The sequence below is a fragment of the Hippoglossus stenolepis genome, chromosome 7 (assembly GCF_022539355.2).
Source record: "Hippoglossus stenolepis isolate QCI-W04-F060 chromosome 7, HSTE1.2, whole genome shotgun sequence".
Classification (NCBI taxonomy): Eukaryota; Metazoa; Chordata; class Actinopteri; order Pleuronectiformes; family Pleuronectidae; genus Hippoglossus; species Hippoglossus stenolepis.
The window spans coordinates 7,517,125-7,544,821 of NC_061489.1; the positions used below are offsets into that span (position 1 = coordinate 7,517,125).

At 41.0% G+C, this 27,697-nt stretch overlaps 4 protein-coding genes across 7 annotated transcripts in view; 2 read left to right on the top strand and 2 right to left on the bottom strand.

Annotated features, from left to right (window-relative positions):
* The first annotated feature begins 1,890 nt into the window (after window positions 1-1,890).
* Window positions 1,891-27,689, top strand: ctsf (cathepsin F). Of its 2 annotated transcripts, XR_007032820.1 has the most exons (15): window positions 1,891-2,209; window positions 2,825-2,935; window positions 4,038-4,119; window positions 5,670-5,731; window positions 5,858-5,930; window positions 6,940-7,053; window positions 7,197-7,345; window positions 7,450-7,546; window positions 7,674-7,754; window positions 8,466-8,585; window positions 8,813-8,877; window positions 9,653-9,743; window positions 9,889-9,947; window positions 10,320-10,464; window positions 27,618-27,689. XR_007032820.1 is itself a non-coding variant. In XM_035161525.2 (14 exons), exons 1-14 carry the CDS (start codon window positions 1,961-1,963, stop codon window positions 10,392-10,394), a joined length of 1,428 nt encoding a protein of 475 aa, XP_035017416.1. In that variant the 5' UTR covers window positions 1,891-1,960; the 3' UTR covers window positions 10,395-10,963. The 2 variants fall into 2 exon arrangements, 1 of the variants encoding a protein (XP_035017416.1); XM_035161525.2 differs by lacking the exon at window positions 27,618-27,689 and having other exon boundaries at window positions 10,320-10,963.
* eif1ad (eukaryotic translation initiation factor 1A domain containing) lies at window positions 11,932-15,271 on the top strand. 2 transcript variants are annotated; one of them, XM_035161529.2, is made up of 5 exons: window positions 11,932-12,095; window positions 12,354-12,520; window positions 12,608-12,716; window positions 13,293-13,401; window positions 13,511-15,271. In XM_035161529.2, exons 2-5 carry the CDS (start codon window positions 12,434-12,436, stop codon window positions 13,746-13,748), a joined length of 543 nt encoding a protein of 180 aa, XP_035017420.1. In that variant the 5' UTR covers window positions 11,932-12,095; window positions 12,354-12,433; the 3' UTR covers window positions 13,749-15,271. The 2 variants fall into 2 exon arrangements, with proteins under 2 accessions (XP_035017420.1, XP_035017422.1); XM_035161531.2 differs by having other exon boundaries at window positions 12,357-12,520.
* On the bottom strand, window positions 15,665-18,217 carry si:dkey-160o24.3 (N-acetyllactosaminide beta-1,3-N-acetylglucosaminyltransferase 2). Its single transcript, XM_047340571.1, has one exon. It carries the CDS (start codon window positions 18,215-18,217, stop codon window positions 16,856-16,858), a length of 1,362 nt encoding a protein of 453 aa, XP_047196527.1. The 3' UTR covers window positions 15,665-16,855.
* The window catches only part of nrg2b (neuregulin 2b), a 57,154-nt gene continuing 50,414 nt past the window's right edge, over window positions 20,958-27,697 (bottom strand). For both annotated transcript variants that reach the window (XM_035161524.2, XM_035161523.2), the window contains exons 10-11: window positions 24,838-25,021; window positions 20,958-24,315 (exon numbers count right to left, since the gene is read on the bottom strand). In XM_035161524.2, coding sequence (XP_035017415.1) covers window positions 23,836-24,315; window positions 24,838-25,021 — 664 coding nt within the window. In that variant the 3' untranslated portion in view covers window positions 20,958-23,835. The remainder of the gene's footprint in view (window positions 24,316-24,837; window positions 25,022-27,697) is intronic.

Here is a 27,697-nt window from a genome sequence, read left to right on the forward strand (position 1 = left end):
GTAAAATAATTTGAAAATATTTCACGATAGTGATGTAATTAATGAGAAAAGTAGTTTTTATATCGCTGTGCTTTTTCAGTAGATGACCAAAACTATTTATTTTAGTTATTTCATACTATAATACTCATATTTAGGAGATTTTCTTATAGTAATTAGATTGTGTTAACAAAAATACTTGATTACTCCTGTGCGCTCTATATCAACTACTATGTCTGTCATCATCATTACATTTGTATCAAAGTGTTAGTTTCACATAAGGGGGAAAACATATCTGAGATTTCAATAATAATTACAAGAATAATGTAATAATTGTAGGCTGCATGTCATTTTACAGGATGAATCAGAATGAGAACTATAGAGCATCCTGTCAAGTTATACTTCAGTATAAGTTTCAAAAATAAAGAACTTTATCTGTGAAATTATCGTTGGTTACATCTGTGAAACTTTCAAAGGGGTTTTAATAGACCACAAACAATGAGGTTGGATTCAGAAGAATTACCTTTTTTTTCTTTTCCCAAAAATATTATAACTTTTTCTCTTGTAATATTATGACAAACGAAGTATTCCCAATTGTTGGTTTAGTCTCCTAATATTACTTATTTTTTTGCATTTTTTTTTATTATGACTTTTTAATTGAATTAAAATTGTAATCTTGTAATGTTTCATTTTAAAAATATTGATATAAATATATGACTTTTCTTTTCATATTATACTCGTAATATTACATCTTTGTTTTGTTTAAATAATGACTCTTTTTCATTTAAGGGTTAGAGGTTATATATGACATTATTATAGAAATCTCTGAAGGCTGCTCTGCAACATGGCCATCTGGAGAAACAGACAGTTATTAGGGATGTATTGCTTTTCGTTTGAATAATCAGGAAAATGAATCGCATTTTGACGGCTTGAACATCATCGAAAACTCACCAAACTTCACGGGTGCCTCGGGCCTGGTGAAAATGTACATATTCTGGAGTAATGGAAATGGTTGTGGCAAAATGGCTCAACAGCCCATTAAAACGCAGCAATTCCGTCTGGTTTAACCTATCTTCACGAAATTCGGTACACAAGTGTATCATGACCGGATGGGAAACAAAAGTCCCAGGCACCAATTTGATTAACACAACAAGAAGATGACCATTTCGGATTTTGTGGCCATTTTGGCCATTCACAATAGAAACTGAGCCGGGTCACTTTTGACCCATGTTGTGTATCTAAGGGTTAAGCTGAAAGAATAACACTTGTTTGTGACTTACTATTTAGCTCCACAAAGGCTTTATATAAAATAATTCTTCAAATGATTCATTAAGCAAAGAATTCCTTGATGTCAGATGTCAAATATAATGTCACAGTGTCAGTGGTCATAGATTCCTCTGATGTCTTTTTACTGTATGTAGTGATGGTGATAGCACCACCTACTGCCAAAAAGAGGTAAGCCTCGTTTTACCATATAATTCGATTTACATAAAATTGTCACCGTGTGGTCTACACTTGGACCATAATGCGTGATTAGTGGGCTTGGTCCAGCGCCGCGTGACAGACGCAGGAGGTGACGTATTTATCCTTCCCGCGATACACAAAACGCACGATAAACGGAGCCTTACCCCCAGGTCCCTGTTCCCCCGAGGCCGCATCAGCCTCTGAGGTCTCAAGAGCTCGGGACCGCCCAGTGCTGCTCGCAGGGCTAGTTACAGTATGTTATCATGATACATGTTCACTGGTGTTACCAGGTCATAAGGTGTTTTCATCCTATTGACACTGAGGATGTGTATCTTTGAAGGGTTATTACGTGTTTGTAAACAGCACTATATTGCATTAGTGTGTGTGTGCGCGTGCGTGCCCGGTTGTGTGCGTGTGTGTTGGACACGCCTCTGTCATTATTAAACCTGACTCCTCCTCCCACAGCTTCATCAGCTGTGTTTGCCAACAATCTCAGTTAACACTATAGCACCAGTCCAACATGGAGGCTGGATTCTGCTACCGTCCGCTGATCGTTTGTCTGGCTTTGGCCGCCGTGCTGGGCTCGGTGCTCGGGCTCGGTGAGGACCTGGACCGGCCTCTCATCGGGCCTCCCGGTTCTCCCATCCTGCTCGACGGGTCGGACCCGGGGCTGAAGCAGGCTCTGCAGTTCGCCGAGGATCACTACAACCGGGGCTCTAACGCCATGCACCTCCGCAGGATCAGCCGCTTCATCTCCGCGACCAAACAGGTCACAAATACAGATGGAGGCTTTTAATCCTCTTATTCTTTTATTCACAATATACAGTGTTTAATTGTGCCATAGTGCGGCAGGTGAATATTGATCATATATCGACTAATGACGTAAGAGTAGGTTACATTCTTTGGAAACAACATTGACGATGCGGTCCGGCTTAACGAAGTTAACACAGACCGGAAATAAGCTGTCATCTTCAAAATAATAGCATTAACTAGTCACTGCGGTCTAAACGTTTCTTCTGAATACAACGAAGATAGAAACCATTTATATTTTCACTTCACAGTCAGCCTTATTTTTACTTCGACACCTCAATTGTTAAATTCCAACGACAAGTAAAAGCAACGTATCAATACTTTTTTCTTACCGGAAGTCACACTACTAACCTGGATTGAGTCATGCAGTGCTCTGCCATCCATGATGCAGCAAAAATGCCTCCTCATACTTAAACATAGATTTCCTGAAAGCTTATGACCAAATGCAATTCAAATATACAGCTATAGTATGAACACCAGTATACAAGAGTGTGACAGTTATTTCTGAACAATAGGGCACAATATCTTGTTTGTAAATAAACAAAAACATTGTGTGTGTGTGTCTGTTTTGCAGCTGGTTAAGGGAATCCACTACACAATAACAGTGGAAGTGAGCAATACTCAGTGCAAGAAATCCACCATGCTCCGGACATGTGACTTCTACCCTCAGACACTGAAACTCAAGGTAGGGTGTGTGTGTTTGTTTGTATGTGCACTTACAGTATATCTTTGTGCGGACCACGATAGACCTTATGGAGTGAAAGTAAGGACATTTTGTCTGTCCTCATATTTTAAAGACCCATTATTGTTAGAATTAGGTTAAGGTTAGAGTTTGGTTGGGGTTAGAATCATAGACTCTATATAAATGCAGCACTTTGAATGACTGCTACAAGGGGAACAGGTACGAAGAGACCATGCGTGTTAAAAGGCACTAATTAAAACCATAATTGATTGGTTAAAATCCCATAACAATAGGAATAAATAAGTCTATAAAATAAGCCAATGAGGGAAGGTTTATAAGACTCCGAGCACAGGTGGGGCAGCAGGAGCTTTTTTAACAAATAAAATTCCTGATAATAAAAGTATATTTAGGATGTGTTATTTGAATCAATTAGGACTATCTGACGTAACAAAATATACGTACCTGTATATAGGATGAGTAAAGGGCTGAAGACAAAGTGCTGGGAAATATATATATATTTTAAAGGTTAGGGTAAGGGGCTCAGGAAAACATTATGTCAATGAGTGTCCTAACAAAGATAGAAGTACAAAAATGTGTGTTTGTAATTTGCCAAAATGGAGATGTGCTTGTGTTCCTCTAGCTTTTCATTGATTTCTTATTGCAGCAGTGTTGTTGTGGTTGTTCAGCAGTTACATCAACAGTCACCTGATGTAGTGACTTGAGTTTGACTCGGAGTAACCTCAGGGTCAGACATGAGCAGGGCCGAGCCTGCTCATGTCTGACTTCCTCATACGTGCACACACTCGACCGACACACATTTTTTCCTGATTTTTCGTTTGCCTTCTCCCACACTACATAGTTAAAACCTATTCCCAAAAGAAAGAGCACATTGTATCTGAATAATGAAACAAATGTCATTACAAACAAAGGCTGTAAATCAACTTTTTTGTCTGTTAGATGTTGTTGGCTTGGTCTGCAGTGTGTCAATCCACCTATTCAATCAATTTCTAACACTGTAAATATATACTGTATGACAGTGTAATAATGTAATAATGTTTATAATCTGAATATCTCTCTGCGCTGTGTATGTTTTTGTTTATGTCAGACGGAGCTGTGCATGTTTGAAGTGTGGGACATTCCCTGGCAGGGCACTTCGACTCTGCTCAAACAGAAGTGCCAGCCTAAAGGTCAGTCAGCCAAACACACTGAACACATTCAGTATTGAAGATTCAGGACTTTTCTGTACAGATGTTTAGCAGGTTAGCAGCACTCACTGTTGATAAATTGTTAATGGTGTTTCCGTGTTATCCCATGTTGCTTCCTTTGTAATAAAACTCAACATTGTGGTTCTGGAAATAGAAATCCCATTCATTGTCGGAATAGAGTCTTAGATTATGAGACATTATATTGTGACCAATCCGAGGTAGACTTCCAACAAGCTATGAGATTGTGAAACAATGTTATATTCTCCTGTAGAGGCCACAAGTCTGTATGACATCAACTGCATTTTAAGAAAAGGAGACGTACTAGATTATCCACAATCCTCAGGTGGTCAGATTAGTCAACTACTATCGGATGGTTCACCATTATGTTTTCTAAAAGTGGGTGCTCAGTGTTACTTCCTATAGCAGCAGAATCTTCCTGCATGACATCGGCCCAATCAAACTGTTCAGCACAATATACAGTCCTGCTCACCATTATTGGCACCCAAGAAGTTTAAGTAGATAATGTGGAATATCTCCTGAAAAAAATGAATCAAGTGAAACAACTTTTTTCTGTAGAGAATTCGTGTTTGATACAAAAGAGCAAATGATAAACAACAATTTAAAACAATAAACAATGGGGGGGGGGGGAATAGAAAAACTTGAAGCTTGCTGTGTCACTGATATTGGCACCCTTTGCTGTAAATCAGTGTGCAAACACATTATGACTCACCTGTGGTAAATCACAAATGAGAATCACCTGATAAATTGTCTGTGCCCATGTGACATTAATTAGCCAATGAATGATGACTTCCGTGTTTTAAAAAGTTAAAAAGTTATTCCCTGTTCCTCTGCCAAAGGGTGTGCAACCAAATATTAAAGAGGGGTGCCGTTATTGCTGCACATGATGTTTTTTCTGTTTCTTCTTTGAAATTACAATATGCAAGTTGAAAAAACAATTTTCTTTGTTAAATTACTTTGAATTAAAAGATCCTGATGATATAAATTTGGTACATTTCCATTTATTTCTGAAGATATTGTACAGGTTATGCAAAAAATTAAGGGGTGACAATAATGGTGAGCAGGACTGTATATATACATGTGTATGGAGAAAATAATCTCTAAAGTTTTACATCCAGTAAATTCATGGACTTTGTCACTGACAGAAAGTCATGTGTAAATGTTCCCCCTCGTTTGGATCCTATCATTTTCTTTGGAATTCAGATTTTTTTTTAAATCACATTGATGAAAAAGGAAGCAGGCTTTGACCTTGATTCCTGGGGTATTATGTGATGCTGCTGTTTAATAACCTGGTCAATAAGTTTATACCAGAGATAAATGAGGTAACATGGTAAGTATGAGGATGTGTCCACCTGTACAAGTATATTTTATTTTTCCTGCAAATGAAAAAAGGCTATATTTAACAACATTATTTATTTTAGGGTCCTCTTTGTTGTAGTTCAACTTTTTCAATTTGATTTGCATGGCTGATTGTGGTTCAGTAACTGATCATGTCCAAATGTCTCTCTTATCAGTTCAATTCCAAGGGAAAGAGACCAACGAGGTGGAGGATCTATCCGCCAAACCTCCTATGGAGGTAAAAAATGTTGTTGTTAAGTTCAGTCTTGTTATCTGCTTCTTGTTGTGAACTGCTATAATCAATATGAACATGAGATTGACGTTTTCGGCATCTATTCTGTTTGTTCTGCTCTTTATCTGACAGGAGTCTGTGGAGGTGCTGGGACAGTTCAAAGAGTTCATGGTCAAGTACAATAAGGTTTACAGCAGCCAGGAGGGTAAGAGGCCGACACATTGGCTACTATGAAGAAAGATGTTATCCATTTAAATAAAATAGAAATCATTATGTGTGGGTCCGTGTTCATATAGTAGCGGTGGCCACAAAATAATCAACCTATGTCACAAGCATAAAAATAAGTCTGATTCTTTGTGAAACTGTAGCGGATCAAAGGTCATCAGCTCCTTCATATGTGGCCCAGGACACTTTTGCAATCACACAATGAAAAGACAGAGACTACATGTGTCCCAGATCACCTCTGAATGTGGTCTGAGACACATTGAGGATGCATTTCATTGCATTCACACCTGTACATAGTGCTGTCCACTTGTGAAGGAATTAGTCAGGACGGATGTTAATACCAGGTCTGAATGGGGTCATAATAACTAACAAGTTACTAGGTACATACCAAACATAGCAGGTGTATAGTGTGTCGTATTCCTGTCTTCATAACTTGAAGACTCACTCGCTGCCTATTGTTTTCTGTCCTGTATGAAAACCTAAACAGCTCAACATCCTCAGTCAACTCAACCTTTCAAATCAGTAGACAGAAATCAATTATAAGCATCTCCTCCACAGTGAATAAGCATTATCAAAATTACATTTTGAAAATAAATCTTAGATGAGACATTAAATACAATATAACCAGGACAATTTCACCACATGAATATCAATAATGAATCAGAAACACAAAACAAAAAGATAAATGGATGTAAACGTTTATGCTTCAGTAACTACACACTACACAGCTTTACTTATCCGCTGATGGATTGGATAAAAATATATTTATTATCATGGAGAAAATAAAGACACTTTCCAAAATTCACAAGACAGGTGCAGTCACAGAAAATGTGTTGGTTTATATTTAGAATTCACAACACTGATCATCTGCCTTCTGTCTAATTGAATTTCACTGCAAGAGCTCCAGCTATAATAATAATAATAATAATAATAATAATAATCAGGTGAAAGTCTGAGTTTTTTCAAATGTGTGTATTTTGACCCTGCAGACGTAGACCGTCGTCTGAGCATCTTCCATGAGAACCTCAAGACTGCTGAGAAGCTCCAGTCTCTGGATCAGGGCTCAGCGGAATATGGAGTCACTAAGTTCAGCGACTTGACCGGTGCGTGTGTCTGTCTGTTCAAGTGCTTGTGTTTCCACATAGTTTCCAATAAGGAAATGTCTCTTCTGCTTACTAGGTGTTTGCATCATCAGCTTTTCTATAAACAGGCGTTTATTTGTTCTCCCTTTGTCTTTTTTTTTCAGAGGAAGAGTTTCGCTCTACACACCTTAACCCCCTCCTGAGCCAGTGGAACCTCCATCGACCAATGAAACCGGCCTCTCCTGCCCAAGGTCCCGCCCCTGCCAGCTGGGATTGGCGGGATCATGGAGCCGTCAGTCCTGTTAAGAATCAGGTACCAACATACAGCTTTAATTACAGGGCTCTGAATAACATGCTGCTAATGAATGAATCACACATCCTGCTTACTTTATATTGAGGTCTGTGTGTTTATTTCAGGGTATGTGTGGATCCTGCTGGGCCTTTTCTGTCACTGGCAACATTGAGGGCCAGTGGTTCCTGAAAAATGGAACTCTGATGTCACTGTCTGAACAAGGTAAAGAAGAAGACGCATAAAATACGAAAATTATTCAGTCACGTTATCCTGCAGAAAAAGAAGTCTCTGTTTACAGTTTCAGATAAAAGCCATGATTTGATTGGTGTATTGATTTGCCCTCTTGCAGAGCTGGTTGACTGTGACGGTTTGGACCAGGCCTGCAGAGGAGGGCTGCCATCAAACGCTTATGAAGCCATTGAGAAGCTGGGTGAGAATTTGATGTGTCCAACCTCAGTTTTCCATTTTCCATTCCAAGGAAAATTGCATCTCATTTTTACTCTGAGCAAACTGCAAAAGAGAGAGAATTCGCAGAGTTGCATGTGCACGGTTCCAACCCTCCTGGAATGTGTACCTGGGAATTGATTAAAATAACAACATTACTTGGAAATAATCTTAATTGTTCTTCACATATGTTGATTGTATTTTGACCCCGGGGTGTATATAACAACCCTTTACAATATTAACTTTTACACAAAGCCTTGACAATAACTCACAGCTTACAGTGAACCTTATAGTGGGATTTCCTTCATTCTGAAATTGTTATAGAGGCAGAGCATAGTCATGTTTTTGTCCAAATTTGAAGTTCATATGAAGGACCTGGCACAAAACAAAAAGAGGTCATGGTCAAAAACTTGTTGTACAGTTTGTTGTATGTAGACATCACCTGTAAAAGAGACAATTAATTATGAACCCTGCATCATTAAAAAAAAGGAATAAAAATGAGGGTAAATGTGTCAATACTAGGCCTTCCATTGAATTGTATGATTTTGACCAGTTTCCTGAAAATCATATCTTAGAAAGAGTGGAAACCCTAATAGGTCTGTTTTTCATGTTGAGGAAATAGGACCTTTGTGTTGAAACTCCCGCTGTGTTTGTGAATTTTAACCATTTCTTTCCTACTCCCTGGTGCGTGGTGAAGGTGGCCTGGAGACAGAGACTGACTACTCCTACACCGGGAAGAAGCAGAACTGTGACTTCGCCACAAAGAAAGTAGCTGCATACATCAACAGCTCTGTGGAGCTGTCCAAAGACGAGAAGGGTGAGTGGGCTGAATAAATCAATGAAAAGTGGTGACAAAGCACTGATAAATACATCTTCAGAGATGTCTTCTGAAATACACATGTTTTTTTAGTGAGTGGAGACCGATCATTGTTAATTTGCAGGTATATAATTGTAATTACAAAATTCAGCCATGTGTTCTTGGGTTTGAAGGTGTGAGACAAAGGGCTGTTTAATGGACTGATCTTGATTTTTGTTTTTACTCAGAGATTGCAGCTTGGCTTGCTGAAAATGGACCGGTTTCTGTGGCTCTGAATGCCTTTGCAATGCAGGTAAGCAGCTTTTTCATCACTATTACACCATCACACCACCACAGCAGTGACTGACTCTCTAACATTTAACACATAAGCCGTTATATGAACTCCAGAAAATGTCTGGAAAATTTGGTCAAAAACATTTTCCAGAGCTTGCCTCTCACAAATGAAGAATACAGCAGGACATTGTCCGGGTTGGACGTGTTCACAACAACAGGAAAACGTCCTGAACCGGCGAGGGGTGGAGCCTGGGTAGAGCGTGCTGGAGGCCAATGTGGAGGCAGGACATGATATAAATTCCACTGAGGAAATCGCATCTATTTACAAAGCACATCAATACTGTTGTCGGTCCTTATCGTCAAAGGCTCTTAAATCTCATTGTTTCTCCAATCTGACATCTTTGTCAGCATCTGCTACATGTATGGCTTCTCTTTTTCATCCTGAGATATTTGTTTTCTTTTAGTTTTTTTTGATTTAGAAACGTCACCAACACTCCCACTCGCTCGCTGAGAATTTCCTGACATTTTGCAGACATTTTATCAGGGGACTGGCAGGAAAGGTTTCGGAGAAGATCCGCAGCAACTGACTTGGACATTTGTATTCTCACATACAGCCCCTCTGGAAATTTTCATTTATCATTCAAGACTGATGTCTAAAAGCGGCTATACTTATACTTACTTACCCTCAACTGTGTATACATCAGGATCTATATTATTTATCATGTCAGGTTGCATCTAATTTAGTGTTTATCAACATATAAACACATTTAATTCACTTTAATTGTATCCTGTAGTTCTACAGGAAGGGTATTTCTCACCCCATGAAGATCTTCTGCAACTCATGGATGATTGACCACGCTGTGCTGATGGTGGGATATGGAGAACGTAAGTTTTTTAAAAAGTTGTTTTTATCCATTGCTCAATTACACAGACTTTAGTCCTGATGATCAAGTGACAAACACGTTTGTTTTCAAGGATGATATTTTCAGATGCAGTAAAGTACATTGTATGGATGTTTCTGATTTTTCAGGTAAAGGTATCCCATTCTGGGCCATCAAAAACAGCTGGGGGGAGGATTATGGAGAGCAGGTAAGACAACAGGGGACTAACGACTGCATTTATTACAAATAAATCTTCCAATTATCTTCTCAATTAATTGTTTCATCTATGAAAGCTTTGCAATTCAGTAGAATTCAGTAACACAGCGGAGCAGGATATTGAAATATTCAGTGTTTCTGAGACTAACAAAGTTTTAACGTCATGTAATGAGGCCACAGACGGACCTCTGGGTTGCACTCCGCAAAAATAACTAATGTTTTGTATCATATTTAATCCATGGGAGGATTTCATTACACGGAACAAATATAAAGATTAAAGATTATCACTTTTACTGACTCACTCACTCTCTCTCTCTCTCTCTCTCTCTCTCTCTCTCTCTCTCTCTCTCTCTCTCTCTCACAGGGTTACTACAACCTATACAGGGGGTCCAATGCATGTGGAATCAACAAGATGTGCTCATCGGCTGTGGTCAATTAAAGCACTAACCACATATTATTATTGTGTTCATACAAACACACACACACACACACACACACACACACACACACGCACACACACACCTGATTGCTGCTGAAGTTACATTTCTGTTAAATCAGACCAGTGTTCCTCCTCCACATCCAACTCCTGTTGACAAGTTACAAAAAACATACCAGCTCTAATAAAGCTAGCTTTGCTCAGATATGCTATGATAATTTTAATTCAAGTACATTTTGTTTTTGTGAACGTTTAATTCCGTTGACTCAGTCATTGCGACTGCTGTATTTTAAGCAGTGCTGGTTTTTAACTCATCTCTCCTCACAGTAAGTGAACCCATGTTTGATGAGGTGTGTGCACTAGTTGTTGCTAGTCGTCTGTCTTGTCCGTTTTGTTTTGTTAGCAGTATTTGTGCTGAAGTGGTTCTTGAGAGGGTCTTTTAAAAGAAAATTGTGTTTTTACGATGGAATGATTTGCACATTACTTCATAACTGCAGTGCAACTGTAATAACTGCTGTAAGACAATGGTGAGAAATGAGTGAAGGTTGAATAAAAAAAATTGTTGAATCCTATTGTTTGTGTATGGTGTTCTTTTCCTAAAATAAACTGGAATATCCATTATCTATACCACATGTCCTTTAGTGGGTGGCAGGGAGGCTGGAGCCAATCCCAGCTAACATTGGGGCGGTACAACTTGACAACCAACACAGAGACAAACAACCATTTACACTCATATTCACATGTATAGGGAATTTAGAGTCTCCTATTAACCTAATGGTCTTTGGACTGTGGGAGGGAGCACCAGGAGAAAACCCTTGCAGACACAAGGACAACATGCAAACTCCACACAGAAAGACCCTGACTGAGATGGGATTCAAATCCGCAATCTTGTTGCTTTGAGGCGACTGTAGAATGGAAATATACTAACACAACAAATGTACAATTAGATTTTGTTACATATGTATTTACTGATAAACCATAATAGAGAGAGAGAGAGAGAGAGAGAGAGAGAGAGAGAGAGAGAGGTGAAATAAAGACATTTATGACAAATTTACGAGCGAACCGTTTGGCGAAAGCTTAGAATAGACAGATCACACCAGGAGTAGCCGGACGAAATTTATGGCAGAAGAACTAAGAATAATAAGTATGGGGAGTAATTGTATATGTGCATGCATTGCATTACTGCACACATAATAACTATAAAATTGCCATCAGTAAAGACCTTTTCTTTTACCCATGGCACCTTGTGATGTATGTGAGAACAAGAGCTTCCCTGAACACTGGTGTTCTTGAATGTTGCTCACATTGAGACTATACAAAACTCTATTTCCCACAATGCAAAGCCACTGCCACGGAAAGAATAGACCCGTGTTGAGAACCACGATATAAGAAAGAAATAACCAGCTATGAGTAAATCACTCAGACATATAATATAAATGAATAGCAGGTAAAATGGCATTCATATTGTGAAGTGTAACATGAAGCCTGGTTTATCCTACAGATACAAGGAAAACAGACAGCGGCTTTTATTTTGGCAGGAGAGGATAAGTGGACACCGGAAGGGAACACTTCTTGTTAGAAAACACGGACACATGTGGTTTCCGCTTCTCTGAGACATTTAACATTATCTTTCGCCTCTGTCCCTCTCTTCAGACACATTCTGAGCTCTGAGGAAACTCCACAGCGTCTCTTCTCTCTCTCAAGGTATCTATACAACCTGCTGACGTGGCGTACACGTGTGTGGAGATGGTTGTTAGCGTGCTCAGCTAACTGTGCTAATGTTCATGGGCATCATAAACAGGGCAGAAGCGTCTGTAGCTACCTGTGGGAAGTAGGAGACGTGCTGCCGTTCGCTCAGCCGCAACCCGAAACTCTTTAGCTTTATGAAAGTTGATACATTGATAACTAACTGATGTGTGTTTAGTTTTTAATGTATTGTGTGTAATGGTTGTTTGTCATCAGCAGCTACTGTTGTACCACCTCACACCTCCTCCTCCTCCTCCTCTGCTGGCGAAGGCACCTGCAGCTCAGCCTCTGGAATAATGTCGCAAGCCACCAAACGCAAACACGTGGTCAATGAGGTGCTCGGGGACTTCGTGACGCCCACAGAGAACCAGCAGATAGTGAAGGTGGGCTGTGTGTTAAACATGTTCACCTCAACCAGAGTGAACAGCTGAGCGACCTATATCAACTCTGTCTCCATCCTCCTCCTGTAGATCACTGGTAGCCGCGGTAACAACCTCCATGAAGCTGTCACGGCTCAGGGCGAGATCTTCCTGGTGAGCATGCCCACCAAGTTCCGCAAGAACCTCTGGATCAAGAGAGGTAAGTGATGGAGCAGGATGAATAGATTGTATAAATACTACAGACTGGTAGGGAGATCAGATTGTACTCTGTCATCCAGCTCAGAAAACCAAACACTGCTGCTCGGGTTTGGCTGATCGCGAGAGTAAGAAAGAGAATCGACACAGGATTCAATGTGTTTCTATGATCACAGCAGGATGTGGATTATGGCGAATAACTTAAATAGCAGTTTTCAGGCTGGTTGGAGTAGTCATAAAAACTTAAGTTTGAAGATTTCAAAAGTTGAAGCTTCATAAGCGGCAGCTCGCAAACCAATAGGTGATGACAGCGAGTTGCCGCTTGTAGAAAACCAATAAGACTAATAATGCTCTTAAAATATGACTGATACGATTGATAACACCAGTGAAACTGCGTTATCAGTCATATTACTGCTTGAACTACACCCCACTATAATGTACTCTGTAAGCATACAGAGCTCTTGGAAATCATAGTAAAGTAAGTGTTAATAAGTGAGATTTCTAACTGTTTGAGTCTAGAGTTTGGAACTCTGTACTGTTGTACTGTCATGAACTGTGTGTGTGCTCTCTGATCCTCAAGGTGACTATGTGATTGTGGATCCTATTGAGGAAGGAGAGAAGGTGAAGGCAGAGATCAGCTTCATTCTCTACAAAGATCACATTCGGAATCTAAAGAAACTGAAGCTCTGGTGAGTGACAACACACTGAAAGAACACGCCGGGATACATCACGCAACCAGCATCAGTTTGTCAGGTGTTACTGAGTGTGTGTTGTGATGTTCTGTACATTCTTCTCCAGGCCGGCGGGTTTTACGGAGGAGTCCCCAGCACAGGACAAGACAAACAAGCAGAAGGAGACTGTAGGAAAAGACGTGGAAGAGGAGGCTAGCAACTCTGAAGACGACGAGAGCGACCTGTTTGTGAACACCAACCGCTGTAACTACCAGTACAGCGAGAGCGAGGAGGAGGACAGTGAAGAAGAAGAGGAGGAGGTCAAAGAGGGAAGGACAGAAACTGGTTCACAGCAGGAGAACTGAGGACCTGGACAGTTGAGAGTGAAAGCTGTGAAAATCATGTGACAGTGTCACTGTGCTGCTGTGATCACTGACTGATGCAGGGATCCTCAGGCTCTGCACTTGGTTGACAGACTGTTGGAGACACTCGGCTCACCGAGTGAACGTGAACTTACAGAGGAAGGACAAAACAAGTCGTGCTTGTAAGTTAATAACAATAATAACATTAATCAATCAGTAAAATATAAAAGATAGAAATTCTGTAGGATAGCTTTCTACTGTCATCTCTCGTTTCTTTACTGGCCTCCAGTGGAGGATTTGCTGGATTGCTAGTACATTTTATATCCAGGTGATGTAAAACCTTTTCAGGGTGTTGCTAATATAAACGGTTGTATCTGATCAGCGTCCTCTGTAGGACATAATGAATAGAAACTCATACATTTCACATTTAAAAAAAAATTATTGTTCAAAAATGTATTTACATTCCTATGTTTGATGTATTTGTTGACTTGATTGATGAGTCTGGAAGCTACAAGCCAAGTGATCTTTGTTTTGCCCTGCCCTGAGAGGCATGTAAAAGGTTGAAGTTCACAACTACACCAGGCTTCTCATTCACGAGCTTATTAAGGGTTGCAGTGGGGGCGGAGGCCAATCACACCTGACATGAGGGGAGAGGTGGGGGACTCCCAGGAGAGGTCGACTGTCAATCACAGAGCAAACACAGACCGACAACATTCCCTCTCACATTCCCACTGACAGACAATAGTAACAATCACTAAAGGCATTCATGTTTTCTTCTTGGTGATTCTCTGTGCACTCTCAAACCAAGGTACATAAATTATGTGTTATTGAATTATGCAACATCACTGTCATGTGCTTCTTTTACTTTACATTTATTTGAATTGGAAAAGGTTTTCTGCCAGGAAGGCTTCAGACTGTCTGCATGAAGTAGGTTGTGGTAGATGAATGAGACACACACACAGAACATCCATCCAGGAGACGAGTTCAACTCTTGTTTTTGACTTTGTTAATTTATTTTAATCTTAGTTTTTACACTTATGAGAGCTGTTCATCCACCTCAACCTGATCTTTACCTAGACCTTTTATTATCACACCAGATCTCCTAAAGCCTGGCAGAAAGCCTTTGCCAATTAAAATACATTTCTACCCAAAAGAGTTGCATCACCTTCTTACACACAGTAAATCATGTACCTTGTGTTTAGAGTCCACAGAGAAAGTTCAATCTTGACCGGGGTTCACTTTAAATTAATTTTCCAAAGAAACAATCCTCACACTAAAAACTTGCCTTTAACAGCTTTTTAGGTTTTCCACCGAGTGTGGTGAGAATTCCACACCTTTCCTGTATTACCAGTCCTCTGCAGGGTTTTTGTTCCAAGTGTACCATTACTACTACAGAGTCTCCCAATTAAAAATTTCAGCAACTTTCTTTTTATTTCATTGAAAAGAACAATCCCCTTTGGAAAGAATTGTGCAGAAGTAATGCAAGAATATATATGGAAATAAACATATTCTCCATGTGCACCATGTATCCGTCCATCCATCCATCCATCATTCAGCTATGCTACTCATCCTCTGAGGGTCTCGGGGGGGCTCGAGCCAATCCCAGCTGACAATGAGGAAGAGGCAACAGGACAGGTCACCAGTCTTTGACCAATATTTTTGGATTAAAAATTTGTCTTACGAATGGTTTGTGAAAAGGCCTGTTGTCAGCTGTCAGAAAGAAACGACACAAATGAGAAGCTAACTGAGCTGCGGGGCAAGAGAAACACACAGGAAGACAAAATGACACCTTTTTAGTTTATTACATCTGCCAAGGAGCTTCTGTTTTCATTGGTTTCTTTTGCTTGTTTCTTTGTCTGTTAGTCAGTTAGCAGGATTACACAGCAACTACAGGATGGATTATTATGAAACTTGGTGGGAAGATGTGACATGGGTCAGTGAAGAACCCTTAAATGTTGGTGGTGGATCCAGGAGTTTTTTTTCTTCCATTTTCTTAAAAGTTGTTGGATCCAGATGAAACAAATCATACATATATTGAGGGGACTATTATCCATGAGTGTGTTGGTACAATAGCATTTAGAGTGAGTGAGGATATACACAAGATATTCACATGAATAAAGCACTTAGCATCTAATTATTCCCCAAAACACTGACCTGTTGTTAATAGGGTGATAACATAACATATCTAGATCACTCTGCCTTTGGATATGAATAATGAATGGAGTCAGATTGTTATTGTGGATCATTTAGCAGGGGAAAAAATGACTAGAAAATAAGGTTTACTGGCTATTTTACAATACAACAATGACACAATGATACAGTACATGTGCTCAATATGTTACAAGTTCTTTTATCGTCTATGTCCATATCAGGGAAGTTGAAACAAGGAGAGCAAAGCAGGCAATTGTATGGGCCCCCGAAGAATGGCCGATTACGTCAATATATATATATATACTGACAATTTTGTGAGAACCCCTTAAAGTCTATGATTGGCTGTACAGGAGAGACCCCATGCCAAGAGCTTTCTGCTGAAAAGTGGTAGAACGTCTAATGAGTGTGTGTATGATGTGTCTGGGGGTTTAAAGTTAAACAACCACTTTACTATTATCTATGTGTATGCACATTATTAGTACCATTTGTTTTTGAAGATTGGAAGGATGTAGTTTGAATTATGTGTCTTCAAATCATATTTAGCATATTAAGACCCTTTCAAAAACATGACTTAGACCATCTAGCTCATGACCTAAAATTAAATATAGCATCTAGATAATGAATGGTAAATAAATACAGACATCATTAGTTGCACTGTCACTTTTTCAAATGTTCAAGTGAGATCAGATTGTCGGCGGATACGTTGGCTTGGGAATGTCCTCAATGGACCAGAACCGCATTACAAAGATCGCCCTAAGATGGACACCACCTGATAAACTCCAACAAGGTCGGCCAAAAACAACATGGGAACAAACTGTGACTGCCGAGCTGAAAGAGAAGAGTCTGAAATGGGAGAGGCCCAGATGGAGGTAGATGTTCGATGTTTATGCCCCTAAAAAGAGGAAGAGGGTTAAGCATAGATGTTCAAATTGTGGTAAGAAGTCTTTGTAAAACAGAGGTTAGGTTCCTTGTCCTTGGCCTGTTTCCCTCAAGGGCACGTCCCAACACTGTATCTGTGTCTTTTTCATGTACACCCACAGGTTCACCATCTCTATGGGGCTTCGCTTGTGGACCAATAAGATCCTGTGATACAAACAAGGCTCCTTCTCTTCTTTTTCGTCAAAGCCAAACATGAGGAAGGCAGGGTGGTGGATTGGGGAGGTGTTGAGCCGGTCCATACACATACCCACGTAAACGTCGTCGATGGGGAATAGGTGAACCCTTTTGGACATCTTGTGTAGACGTCTGGTCAGCAGGCCTGAGTACACCACCCCACCCCCGCTTGCGTACGGAGGATAGAGCCCCTTGTAGAAGCTGTCAGGGATGAAGTACTTGGAGTTGCTTGCTCGGACGGGCAATGACACGTTGCTGACTTGTCCGACCATGAAGTCTTTCATCGTCTTGTGTGCTTGTGGCTTGTTGAGCTGGTCCTGCAGATAGGTTATCAGTTTCATGGTGTTGACGAAGATGTCGTCGTCTCCCTTGAAGACGAAGTGAATGGGGCCGCAGACACGTGAGAACCAGTTCCAGAAGAGCACGTCCTTCAGGGTGAGGTTGAAAAATGTGTCCTTGAAGTCCCACTGCAGAATGTCTCCATACAGTTTACTCTCTGTCTGCAGTAACTCCGACACATCTACACCCAAGTTCTCTGGGCTTTCTCGGCCGAGCAGGAAGACCCTGTGGACATACCCCCCAATTTCTTCTCCTCTGCTTCTGTTCCTGCTGTGTCCTGCCACCCACCCCGCCCGGCCCCACGTCTGTCGAATGGCATGTCGGTTCCTTAAGTTCAGCTCTGAGGACTTGATGGCCATGAGAAGAAGAGGGCGCTTCTTCTCGTTTTTTGCCCCAGCGCCACATATTCCATCTGGCTGTATCAGGATCGGAAAATCCCTCTGTTGCATGTGGCTCACAAACTCTTTCATTAGCTGTGGTTGCCCGCCAAAGTTTGATATCCCATTCTCCAAATCTGTAACTTCAGAGAAACCTTCCCACACAAGGGACTCAGTGTCAAACCTCACCTTGCTGTTGTGGGGACGCAGGATGGGGTTGTATTGGCGCTCGCTGACCAGCTGCAGATGGTTCCAGAGGGCTTTGACTTGCGAGGGTTGCGCCCAGAAAGTTCTAGGCATCGGGGCAAAGCCGGCGTTTCTGAAAGTTCCGGAGGCCACAAAGTGAGCACCCGTTGGGCTCATATTGAAACTGGAGTTTGTCATTTTGATACCCAGCATGACATAGATGCAGAGCAAGAACAGGAGCAGGCAGATGCACGGGCTGCACAGGCAGAAGACCACTTTATACCATCGACAGTGACACCGTGCCATTCCTCTGCAAATACACAAGCAGTATGTGAGTTTGGACCAAACTTGTAAAAAGAGTCAAAAAACATTAAATGCTTGGTGTGTTAGAATAAGTGGCAGTCAAGAGATCATATTTGCTCATATTTATATTTATACTTAACATTCTGCTAATATTGTTTGGCCAAGTTTTCCAACTTATCTGTACAAAGTATCGCTGATGCAGAAACAGTTAGATTTAACAGTCTTTTCCTTTTTACTACACCTTGAAGAATATAAATCAATATTTACATCTGTGTATTGGTCTTAAAGTGAGACATAAGACTACAGATTTACAAATGTGTTTTACATATCTTTTTGCTCAATATTATTCATATTAAATTATATATGAATAAACTGTTGTTTATAATGTAAATACAGAAAATACCCTGACTTCTATTATTGTGTTAAAATGTATATGCAATGTGTGTGGATAATAGACATGGTCTCCATTTCATGTCATCTGGATGTGGTGTTACAGGTTTCTATCAAACCCTTTTATGTTTTGCAATAATGTGTGTGAGAAAAAAGAAGTGGCAGCTCATATTTGAAAGTTGAAAAACTAAAAAAAGATCTTCCATTTAGCAGCTTTTCTTGAGTTTTCAATTTTATCACATGTTCTTCGTCAGCAGCTGGGTTAACTTCATACAACATCTACAACTTCATAACAACTTATATACATCAAAGATCAGTCACTTAATGCAACCAGTGTGAAAACTGGTTTACCAACTACTCTTCCTCATTTCAAAGATGAAGTTTACAACTCGTTTTTGTTTTTCATCTGTGCATTATCTTTTAGGGCAGGTGCCTTCTTATTCTAGGTGTTGCTGTAGCACTTTGGCCCAAGAAAAAATTCCACCATGGGAACAATAAAGTATATTTGATTTGACTTGACTATATTTAAACTGATGGTATAAAAGAGTGAATTATTCAAATAACAGTTAGATTAGATTAGATTAGATTAGATTCAACTTTATTGTCATTGCACAGAGTACAAGTACTGAGGCAACGAAATGCAGTTTAGCATCTAACCAGAAGTGCAAAAAAAGCAGTAAAGGTGCAGAGTATGTGCATATGTAAAGTGGAATATGTAAATAAATAAGATATGGAATATGAACAGTATTGATACAAGACTAGCAGCAATAGAAGTAGGTAGTGTAGATATGATAAGTATAGATATATATAAGTATATATCAGCAGATGAGAACCCAAATAAGTGTTAACAATCTGTATTATTTTATTAGATTGGCTCATCCTCTTTTAAAGTGCTGAGGTATAAATATAAAGAGTCATCGGTTATTTTTGCCTACCTGTTTTAAGGGAAGCCTCCTTCATTCACTGGACATTCATCTGCTCAGTTAACCAAAGCTTAAGGTCCATGCAAGTGATCCAATGGACCCATTATCATCTCACAGAAACCAAAGATCCAAAGAATCCAGACAAGCAGTCTGGTGTTGAGTCAAGAGGTTTTCTCTTCTCCAGCCTGAACCCTGTGACAGCTGCAGGTCCAGTTTCAATGAAACCTTACATTGAATACACTGACAGTAGAATGTGTGCACATGGGTTACACCTACTGTCAGAAAGAGAACAAACAGGATTTACAAGTTGTTACTTTGAATCTGATGGGCTGAAGTGGAATCAGACACAAACAAGGGAAAACATGGATGACATATATAACTACCTGTATGACAAAGGTTAAACATAACATACAGCAAACTGGTCATCTTCAATTTGTGTTTTTATCTTAATGTTAATGCCAATTTATTCTAACCCCACAACAACTGCATTTGTACGATTAGTTACTCTACATCTATACGTCCGTCACCTTCATCACAGCAGCTGAGTGAAACCTGCAGTTTCAGAGTGGGTCCAGCAGCTGGTTAACGCAGATGTGTTTCTGGTCAGGCTGATGAGCTGCCTCCTCTTAAACCCAGAACCATCATCTCTGAGACTCATCCCCACAAAGCCACTCGGCTATCAGCTCAAACAAGAAATACATAGAGGGGCTAGAGAGTGTCTGGAATCCTGAAACCTTGGTGATGCAACATTCCATGAGAGAAAAACCTGCACCTGCTGTTTGCCTGTGTCGGGCGCCACCCCTCAGGTGCAGATCGAGACTTACAGGTCACTCATGTTGTGGGTTTCTGTGGCATTTGAGTGAGGATACAGCTCAACACTCTGCTCCACTGTTATGTCGGGATTGATTAAATGAAAATGCCACATCAAGAAGACGTCCTGGTGGCTACAACATACCTGCTTCGAGTCTGGTCCAGGACCTTTGATGCATGTCATTTCCAGTCAACTCAAACACATAAAGGCAGAAAAGCTGAAAAAAACATAATAATAGTTCGTCAAAAGTCATTATAATGCAATCTGGCTCCTCCAGGTTTGTGTTCCGCTTAAAAAATGGGAGCAGTCACACACCTTTTAAAATCTAAACAATTATCCATTAGAATGACTTTTGATACTACAATAGAACAATTTTTTCCCCCAGCAATTTATTTTAGTAGTAGTATGAAATATTGTAAGTAATCTTGTATGTAAAATAGATGTTGAGCAATACAAGGGTACGTGAAGGACAGAGGATATCACACCTTGTACAGATTCTTATGCCCTATGAGGCAAATTGTGGCTTGTGAATACGGTCTAAATACAATATGACAATATCTTAAAGTCTGTAACAAAAAACAGCAGGTTTTTCTAAACAAAGATGACAGGACTGTTTCAAAACTGTAGGAATAAAGTTTTATTTTCCATATGAAGGGGTGGTTTTGGATTTTTCTTCTTTTACAAGTTGTACGTTTTTGATAAAACTTGCAAAAAATCTTCTAGCATATTCCAAGAATGATAGGACACGAAGAGAAAGGGGGATTTATTGCTGAATGTTAAAATGAAGACACATTTTTATTTTTTATTTTTTCACCGAGTGGAAAAACGATTTGCTTGCTGCTTTTTCCATGCACCCAACTACCAGTACCACTAGGACATGCAGGGGGATGGGGGGTTGAGAGGAGAGGGGAGGAGAGGGGGGAGGACAGGGTGGGAAGGAGGTGTAGGAGTGAGGGAGTCAGTAGGTAAAAAAGACAAAGGCAAACTGCTTGACAAACATAAACACATGGAAGGACTGTGAGTGTGAGTGTGTGTGTGTGTTTGTGTGTACATGTCATGTGTGCTTCTCTATGTGTATAGTTATGTATGTCAGCATGTGCAAAATGTATGCGTCTATGTAAAGGGTAAGGGTGGGAAGTGCAGGGTGAGAACTAGGGTGGGGGGTGTTAACATTTCAACTAGCTCTAGAAGCACACTACCCTCACTTGCAGTATTTCCACATTGCAAATCCCAGATTGATTATTACAGTGATAGTAAGACAAAACTAGCCAGACCTTTGAGCCCAGGAACCCAAATCATTTTTTTTATATATTTCTAGTATGATTCCCCTGAATCTGCGGGGCTCTTTGTCATTTTTAAGATTCTCTCTATATCTGTGATCCATGCATCTTCTGTGTGAAAACAGAAAACAAACAAAAAAACACAACTCTAATAGGGACACATATTGTATCTGACACAGTATTATTTTCCTCAGCGAGCTTGACAGGGTCTCTAAACCTGATGTATATTTGAGGTGGAAGAGTTTCTCACATGATCAGCCTACTGCTCATGTGCTGCTCAGTGTACTCGTCTGGAGATGGGGCCTAAATCCATCCACTAGTTGCTTCTGATTGGTCGATACAGGGGTGAGAAAGACATGGAGGTGAGGGTCTGGGTGATGTCAGTTGGAAGGGGGCAGACAGAGACAGACATGAAACAGATCATTCAGTCAATATGACCAAGCAAAAAGAAGTTCAATCAATAAAGGTATAGGAATGCAAATCAAGGATGCAGTAATCAGTATTATCATATAACACCATTTGGCTGTGAGCTAAAGAAAAAGTAGAACAAACTCGGAAACTCGCCCTGTAGTGGTGTGAACCTGCACGCAGCGACCTGCAAGCGATTTCCCCCCCATCAGAGCAGTGGCATCGCTAGTGGGGGTGAAAGGTGGTGGCAATTCTAGGGGCCCACAGCTGGAGGGGGCCCGTAAAGTTTCCAGTAGGATTATATCATTTAAATAAAAAAAGAAAAGAGGGGGAACCCAGACCGACATCCTCCTCTTCGGGGTCCCAGAATTCCTCGCCATGCCCCCCGCATCAGAGCGAACAGATGTGGTCTCCCAGGCTTTTGATCATCATCATCATGGTGACCCACACGCAGCTACACACATGCCCACTTACACACATGCACACAACCGTTTGAAGTAAAAATAAGTTCTAAAGAAAGCAACTGACTTTCCCTTCTGATTCCAAGAGTTCTTCACCATGCTCCCTTAACCATGGCCACGAGTGAATGCAACAAACCTGACAAACTGACGAACAGGAGTGAGAGTGAGGGGACGTGGATCTGGCCTGCGGACTGAACTGCAACTGAGATGACGAGCTCTCTCTGGTTTGAGTCTTTTGGCTGTGATGTGATGGGGGAAGTCCTGAGACACAGTGCGGCTCTAAGCTGCTGGCATAGGAAACGGGCGGGCTGGGCAGTCCACGGGAGGCCAGAGTCAGGCTGGATTACAACTGGACTGGTTGGGTTCGGTTTGGATCGGCAGCTCCCCGACCAATGAGGGAGGTTCTTACAGTGCAATGGAGCTTCTGGCAGCGTGAGGATTGGTGGGAGGAGCGTGTTGGTCAAACAAGAGACCGCACCCTCCAAGGTGAACAGTGGCGCCAACAAAATGAGCCTTCATGAGTTGCACACATACACACACATACACACACTCACTGCAAACAATACCAGTGTCATGACAGCACCCTGAACACCTACAGAGGAATCTGGAGTCACTTTCCCAACTCCCTAACACTCTTGTTGTCACAGAACAACAAATGACAGACAGGCAGCGAACGAGGACATAAATGACCGATGATCAAGATTCACCCAAAATTCATCCGAGAAAACTAACCCTACACATCCGGTTGTGTCAGTGACTAGATGTCCCTGTGAAACGAGCGCGTCGCATGGATCATACTCATGTAAACAGACACCTTTTACACAGGAGGAATCAATATTGCATGATGACATAATCAGATCACAGTTCAAAAAGAGGAAGATCCCAAATCAGAGAAAAAACCAAAGCAAAAGGAAGGAAGAGGGTTGGTCTCTATATAAAAACGAGGAGTCTTTATAAGAAAGGCTACAAAAACTCAATGGGACCTCCGACTTCAGCATACAGCAAAAGGCACCACAATATTATTCTATTTATCTAACTTGTGAAAAAATTGGCACGTAATTCTCTTATTTTTTCATCTTTCATAATGCTGTAAATCAAAAAACTTTACATATAAATACCCCCCCCCCGATATAAAAAAAGTCTTTGCTGTTAGCTAGTAGACAATTTTTGCTGAAATGAAAATAAATATTTCATTTGTTTAGAATATCTGTCTGTTATACAAAATAAAAATATTTCTCCTAGGTGCGGGTCTCTAGTCCACTGGTTGTGTGTAAGAGGAAGGGGCGTGGGTGAGGGGGTGAGGGGTGGCAGGGGTGTATGAGTGGGTGTCGGGGGGGGGGCTCAAGTCTTAAAGGGGCATGTGGTCAGCCTTGAAGCGCTGCGACTGGGGGCCGCGGCTCTGCCCGTTGCTGCGCGGCCCCGGCCGACTCAGCCCGCGGTGAGTCCGTGTGTCCGCACCAGCTGACGAACGGTAACCCGGGGCCGATAAGGGAGGGTCCACGTTCATGTTCTGCATACTAAGGAAAGGTGTGCTCTCCCCTTGAGCGTCCTCTTCCTCCTCCTCCTCCTCCTCTTCCTCTTCTGACTCGCTGTAGCTCTGTGAGCTGTAGTCCCGTAGGCCCGCTGAGCGCTGGGAGATGTGTCCGTTGAGGCGGTTGCGTCGCGGGCGTCGCCTGCTGCGAATGGGTTCCCTGGATGAGGCGTACTCCTGCGTGGTCTCGTAGGCCTCATCATCAGGGAGACGGTAGGGGCTGGACGGTAGACTTCCTGTGCTCTCAGTCAGGTAGGGTCGCCGCGGACGCCGAGGCTGCCTGTATAAACTTCCATCCTGAAACAAGAAACAGAGGATGGACGGTTTGGTACAATCTACAATGCTTCAAAACTAAACAGTATGTGTGTTGAACTTGTATGTTTGCTCAGAGGAACTGGCTAATATACAGCAGCTTATACCTCTCATATACAATATCCTGCTGCTGTAAATACTCACTAAAGCCCCAAATGTGGATTAATACGTAGCAGAAAATAGTCCTCAACAAAAGCATTATTTACACCTGTTTGAGAAACATTAAATAAAACCTACAGTGTTCAGTGGTTTTGGGAAATGATTTATCCTGGAACAAAAAGAAGCATATAATCGCAGCCCATTTCAGCTCAGTAGGAATGAATAGACTTGGGCCTTAGTGTCACAGACATGTTAGGGAAGTCAGAAAATGTATGTCTTTTCATTTAATTTGTTCACAATACATAAAAAAAACATATTATTATCAGGCCTCTCCACTAACTGATAGCATGTTGTCAGCAACACAGTCATCGCTATGTATGTACTATATATATATATGTGGCAACGTACATCAGGGCATCGTAGCAGCGGCTGGTCGTCCTCTCTGTGGTAGGCAGCAGCAGCAGGGGGCAGGGAGAGGGCGTGGCTTGTGTTGGGCGAGGTGATGTGGAAGGTGGGCACCTGGGGCGGCAACGGGGGGTAGTGGAACTCCACTGGAGACAGACGTGCTGGCGTGGTCAGCGCTGACACGTACCTGGATGGAAAAGACAGCAAGAGATTATTACAGTGTCTGAGTTACAGCAAAGTTATTTCTGCAGCTAATGCTCAGTTCCCCACATTTATAGCAAATAGTTCTGTGTTTGACAAAATACACTTTGTGCTCAACAAGCTGTTTGAAGAACATTCATTTGATTTACTGTTTACCTGTTGTGTTGGTCTGTGCTGCTTTTTAACATACAAAAAGCACGACACAGTTGGTGAGTGTCAAGAGCTCATTTGGCACTAATGTACAGTGGTTTGATTACCAGTGACCTTACATAAAAGGTCTTGAAATAAATCTGTGGGATGCGAAAGCAAAAAAAAAAGTAGAGGCCGAATGTGGGATTTGCACTGACTTGTCTCCAGTTGGTCGAATGGCCCACACACAGTGAGAAACTATCACTTTCATGCCTGTGGACAGTTTTGTATTTACACTTTTTTGTAATGAAGTGAAAGTGTTGACCACCTCGCCACACACTCAGCCAGTCACAAATATCAAAAACATTATGGTACATGAGCCCTCACAGCTACCGGAGACTTCTGCTGTGTGTGACTCGATTCAGCACAAAAATAACTTACACTTTACATTACATATTAGTTGCATTAAAATGTATCGAAACTTACAAAATAAAATGGTCTTAAATACTTCCTCCTAACATATCATGCTTTTACTCTCATCCTTGAGGAGTTATCTTAATATTAAAATTATGTACAGAATACTCAGTTACTAAATATATGTCTAATATTAAGTATCTGTTCTATTGTAGCGTACAAAGGTAACATGATCAGAGTTAAATACAGAGCCGGTTTCCTGTAGAGCAGTGGTCACCAACCTTTTCGAGCCCAAGATCACTTTTTAATTCCAAACGTAAGCCGAGAGCTACCACCCTGATATCTTCCAAAAAAAAACCTTAGGAGGGTCATATTTATTATTTTTTGCAATTTCTGTTAAAGGCTGAATGTACAAGAAATAAATATACACAAAGAGAGGCAGTTGTGCAACTTTTTCTATTCAATGACAATATTCAAATTAATATCAATTCATATTTACAATGCAAAATATGTAGCTTCTCAGTTCCACATCATGTTCTGCAGAGGAGCTGCTACTGAAGCACAATGTTTTTACATATAGGCTTTGATTTGAATATGGCCACAAATATGATTATTGCCTTGTATGAAAGAAGTCCCTTGTACTCAAATAAATACCAGTACTACACAGTATGAAGCCGTGCGTCTTTCCGCTCATGCAAATATTTCACAATAAAAAAACCTTTTTAAACAAGGGAATGGATATCATTAACAAACTCTGGAGTGCTTTTATTTTGGCTTACAGAAAGTGTTGCAACCATTTGTTTGTGACATAAATTCATCAGATAAACATTAAAACTCAGGTGAAAGATAATTTTCCCTGTTTATTCTGCTGTGAACCACAATGTTTATCTGTTTATGACAAATGTATTTACAACACTTTCCGAACCCGTTTCAAAGTAAAAGCACTCCAGCGTTTCACTTTCTGAATCCACTCATTTGTTCCAACGGGGCTTTGGTTGTTATCGACAGACCGAAAGATGCGCATCTTCATACCGTAGAGTCCTGACATCTAGTCTCGTACATAATCCGACTTGTATTGAAGGAAATGCAGGAGATAAACCAGCAGCTCCACCGCCAGTAGCGGACACACAGTGCGTGTGAAAAACAGACAACCGACACACAGACAACCGACACACAGATGATCTGCGGCGCGACAACAGCCAGTGAGTCCAGAGAGTTGGGGGATCGACAGTGAAGACTGGCAGATCGACCTGTAGATCGCGATCGACGGGTTGGCGACCACTGCTCCACATTGTGCCGCTTTGCCGTCGCAACAGTTGCCCCGCAAATGAGACACACACATTTTTCTTTCACTGTCGGAAAAAATAACTCTTCCTCCCAATCATTATGAAAATAGTATGTTTTCTTTCGCTTTTCTGCCATGTTTTCTTTAGTTTGGGGGGTAAAAACCACATCTAGCTCGCCATCGTTGCTGCTCCTGCTAGCTTGTCTCAGCATAGAGTGAGATGGCGGTTTGACTTTTTTTTTTTATTTCAAATTTCAGTTTTTCTTTTTTTTCTTCATTTTTAAATTTTTTTTTCTTTTTCTTTTTTTTAATTTAGAGCATGCCTTGCGGGCGACTCGCGGGGTCCCTGCGGGCGCCGTGTTGGCTACCTCTGCTGTAGAGAGTCAGGGGGCATTCAGGGACATGTAGGAAATGACTAAATGGAGTGAAGTCAGACTGAACTTCACAGAGTCATAGAAATGTAACAACAGAGAGGGGATTTATTCTTTTACAAATAAAATACAAAATATTACCAAAAATCATCAGGGTTCTATTGGACAAAAGGGAAGCAGAGATGTATTAAGTCACTTTACAATGAACGGTATCCTAAATCCTTCACAAATTGAAACATTTATAAAAGATTACCACTTGGGGTCAGCAGAGAGCACAGGAGTGTGGGCAAAAGTGTTATAGAACCATGAGCAAGCACAAGAACCCTCACACATTCACCATCAGCATTTGGTGAGTGTGTGTGTGATTGTGTAATACTCTCTCTCACACACACACACACACACACACACACACACACACACACACACACACACACACACACACACACACACACACACACACAGG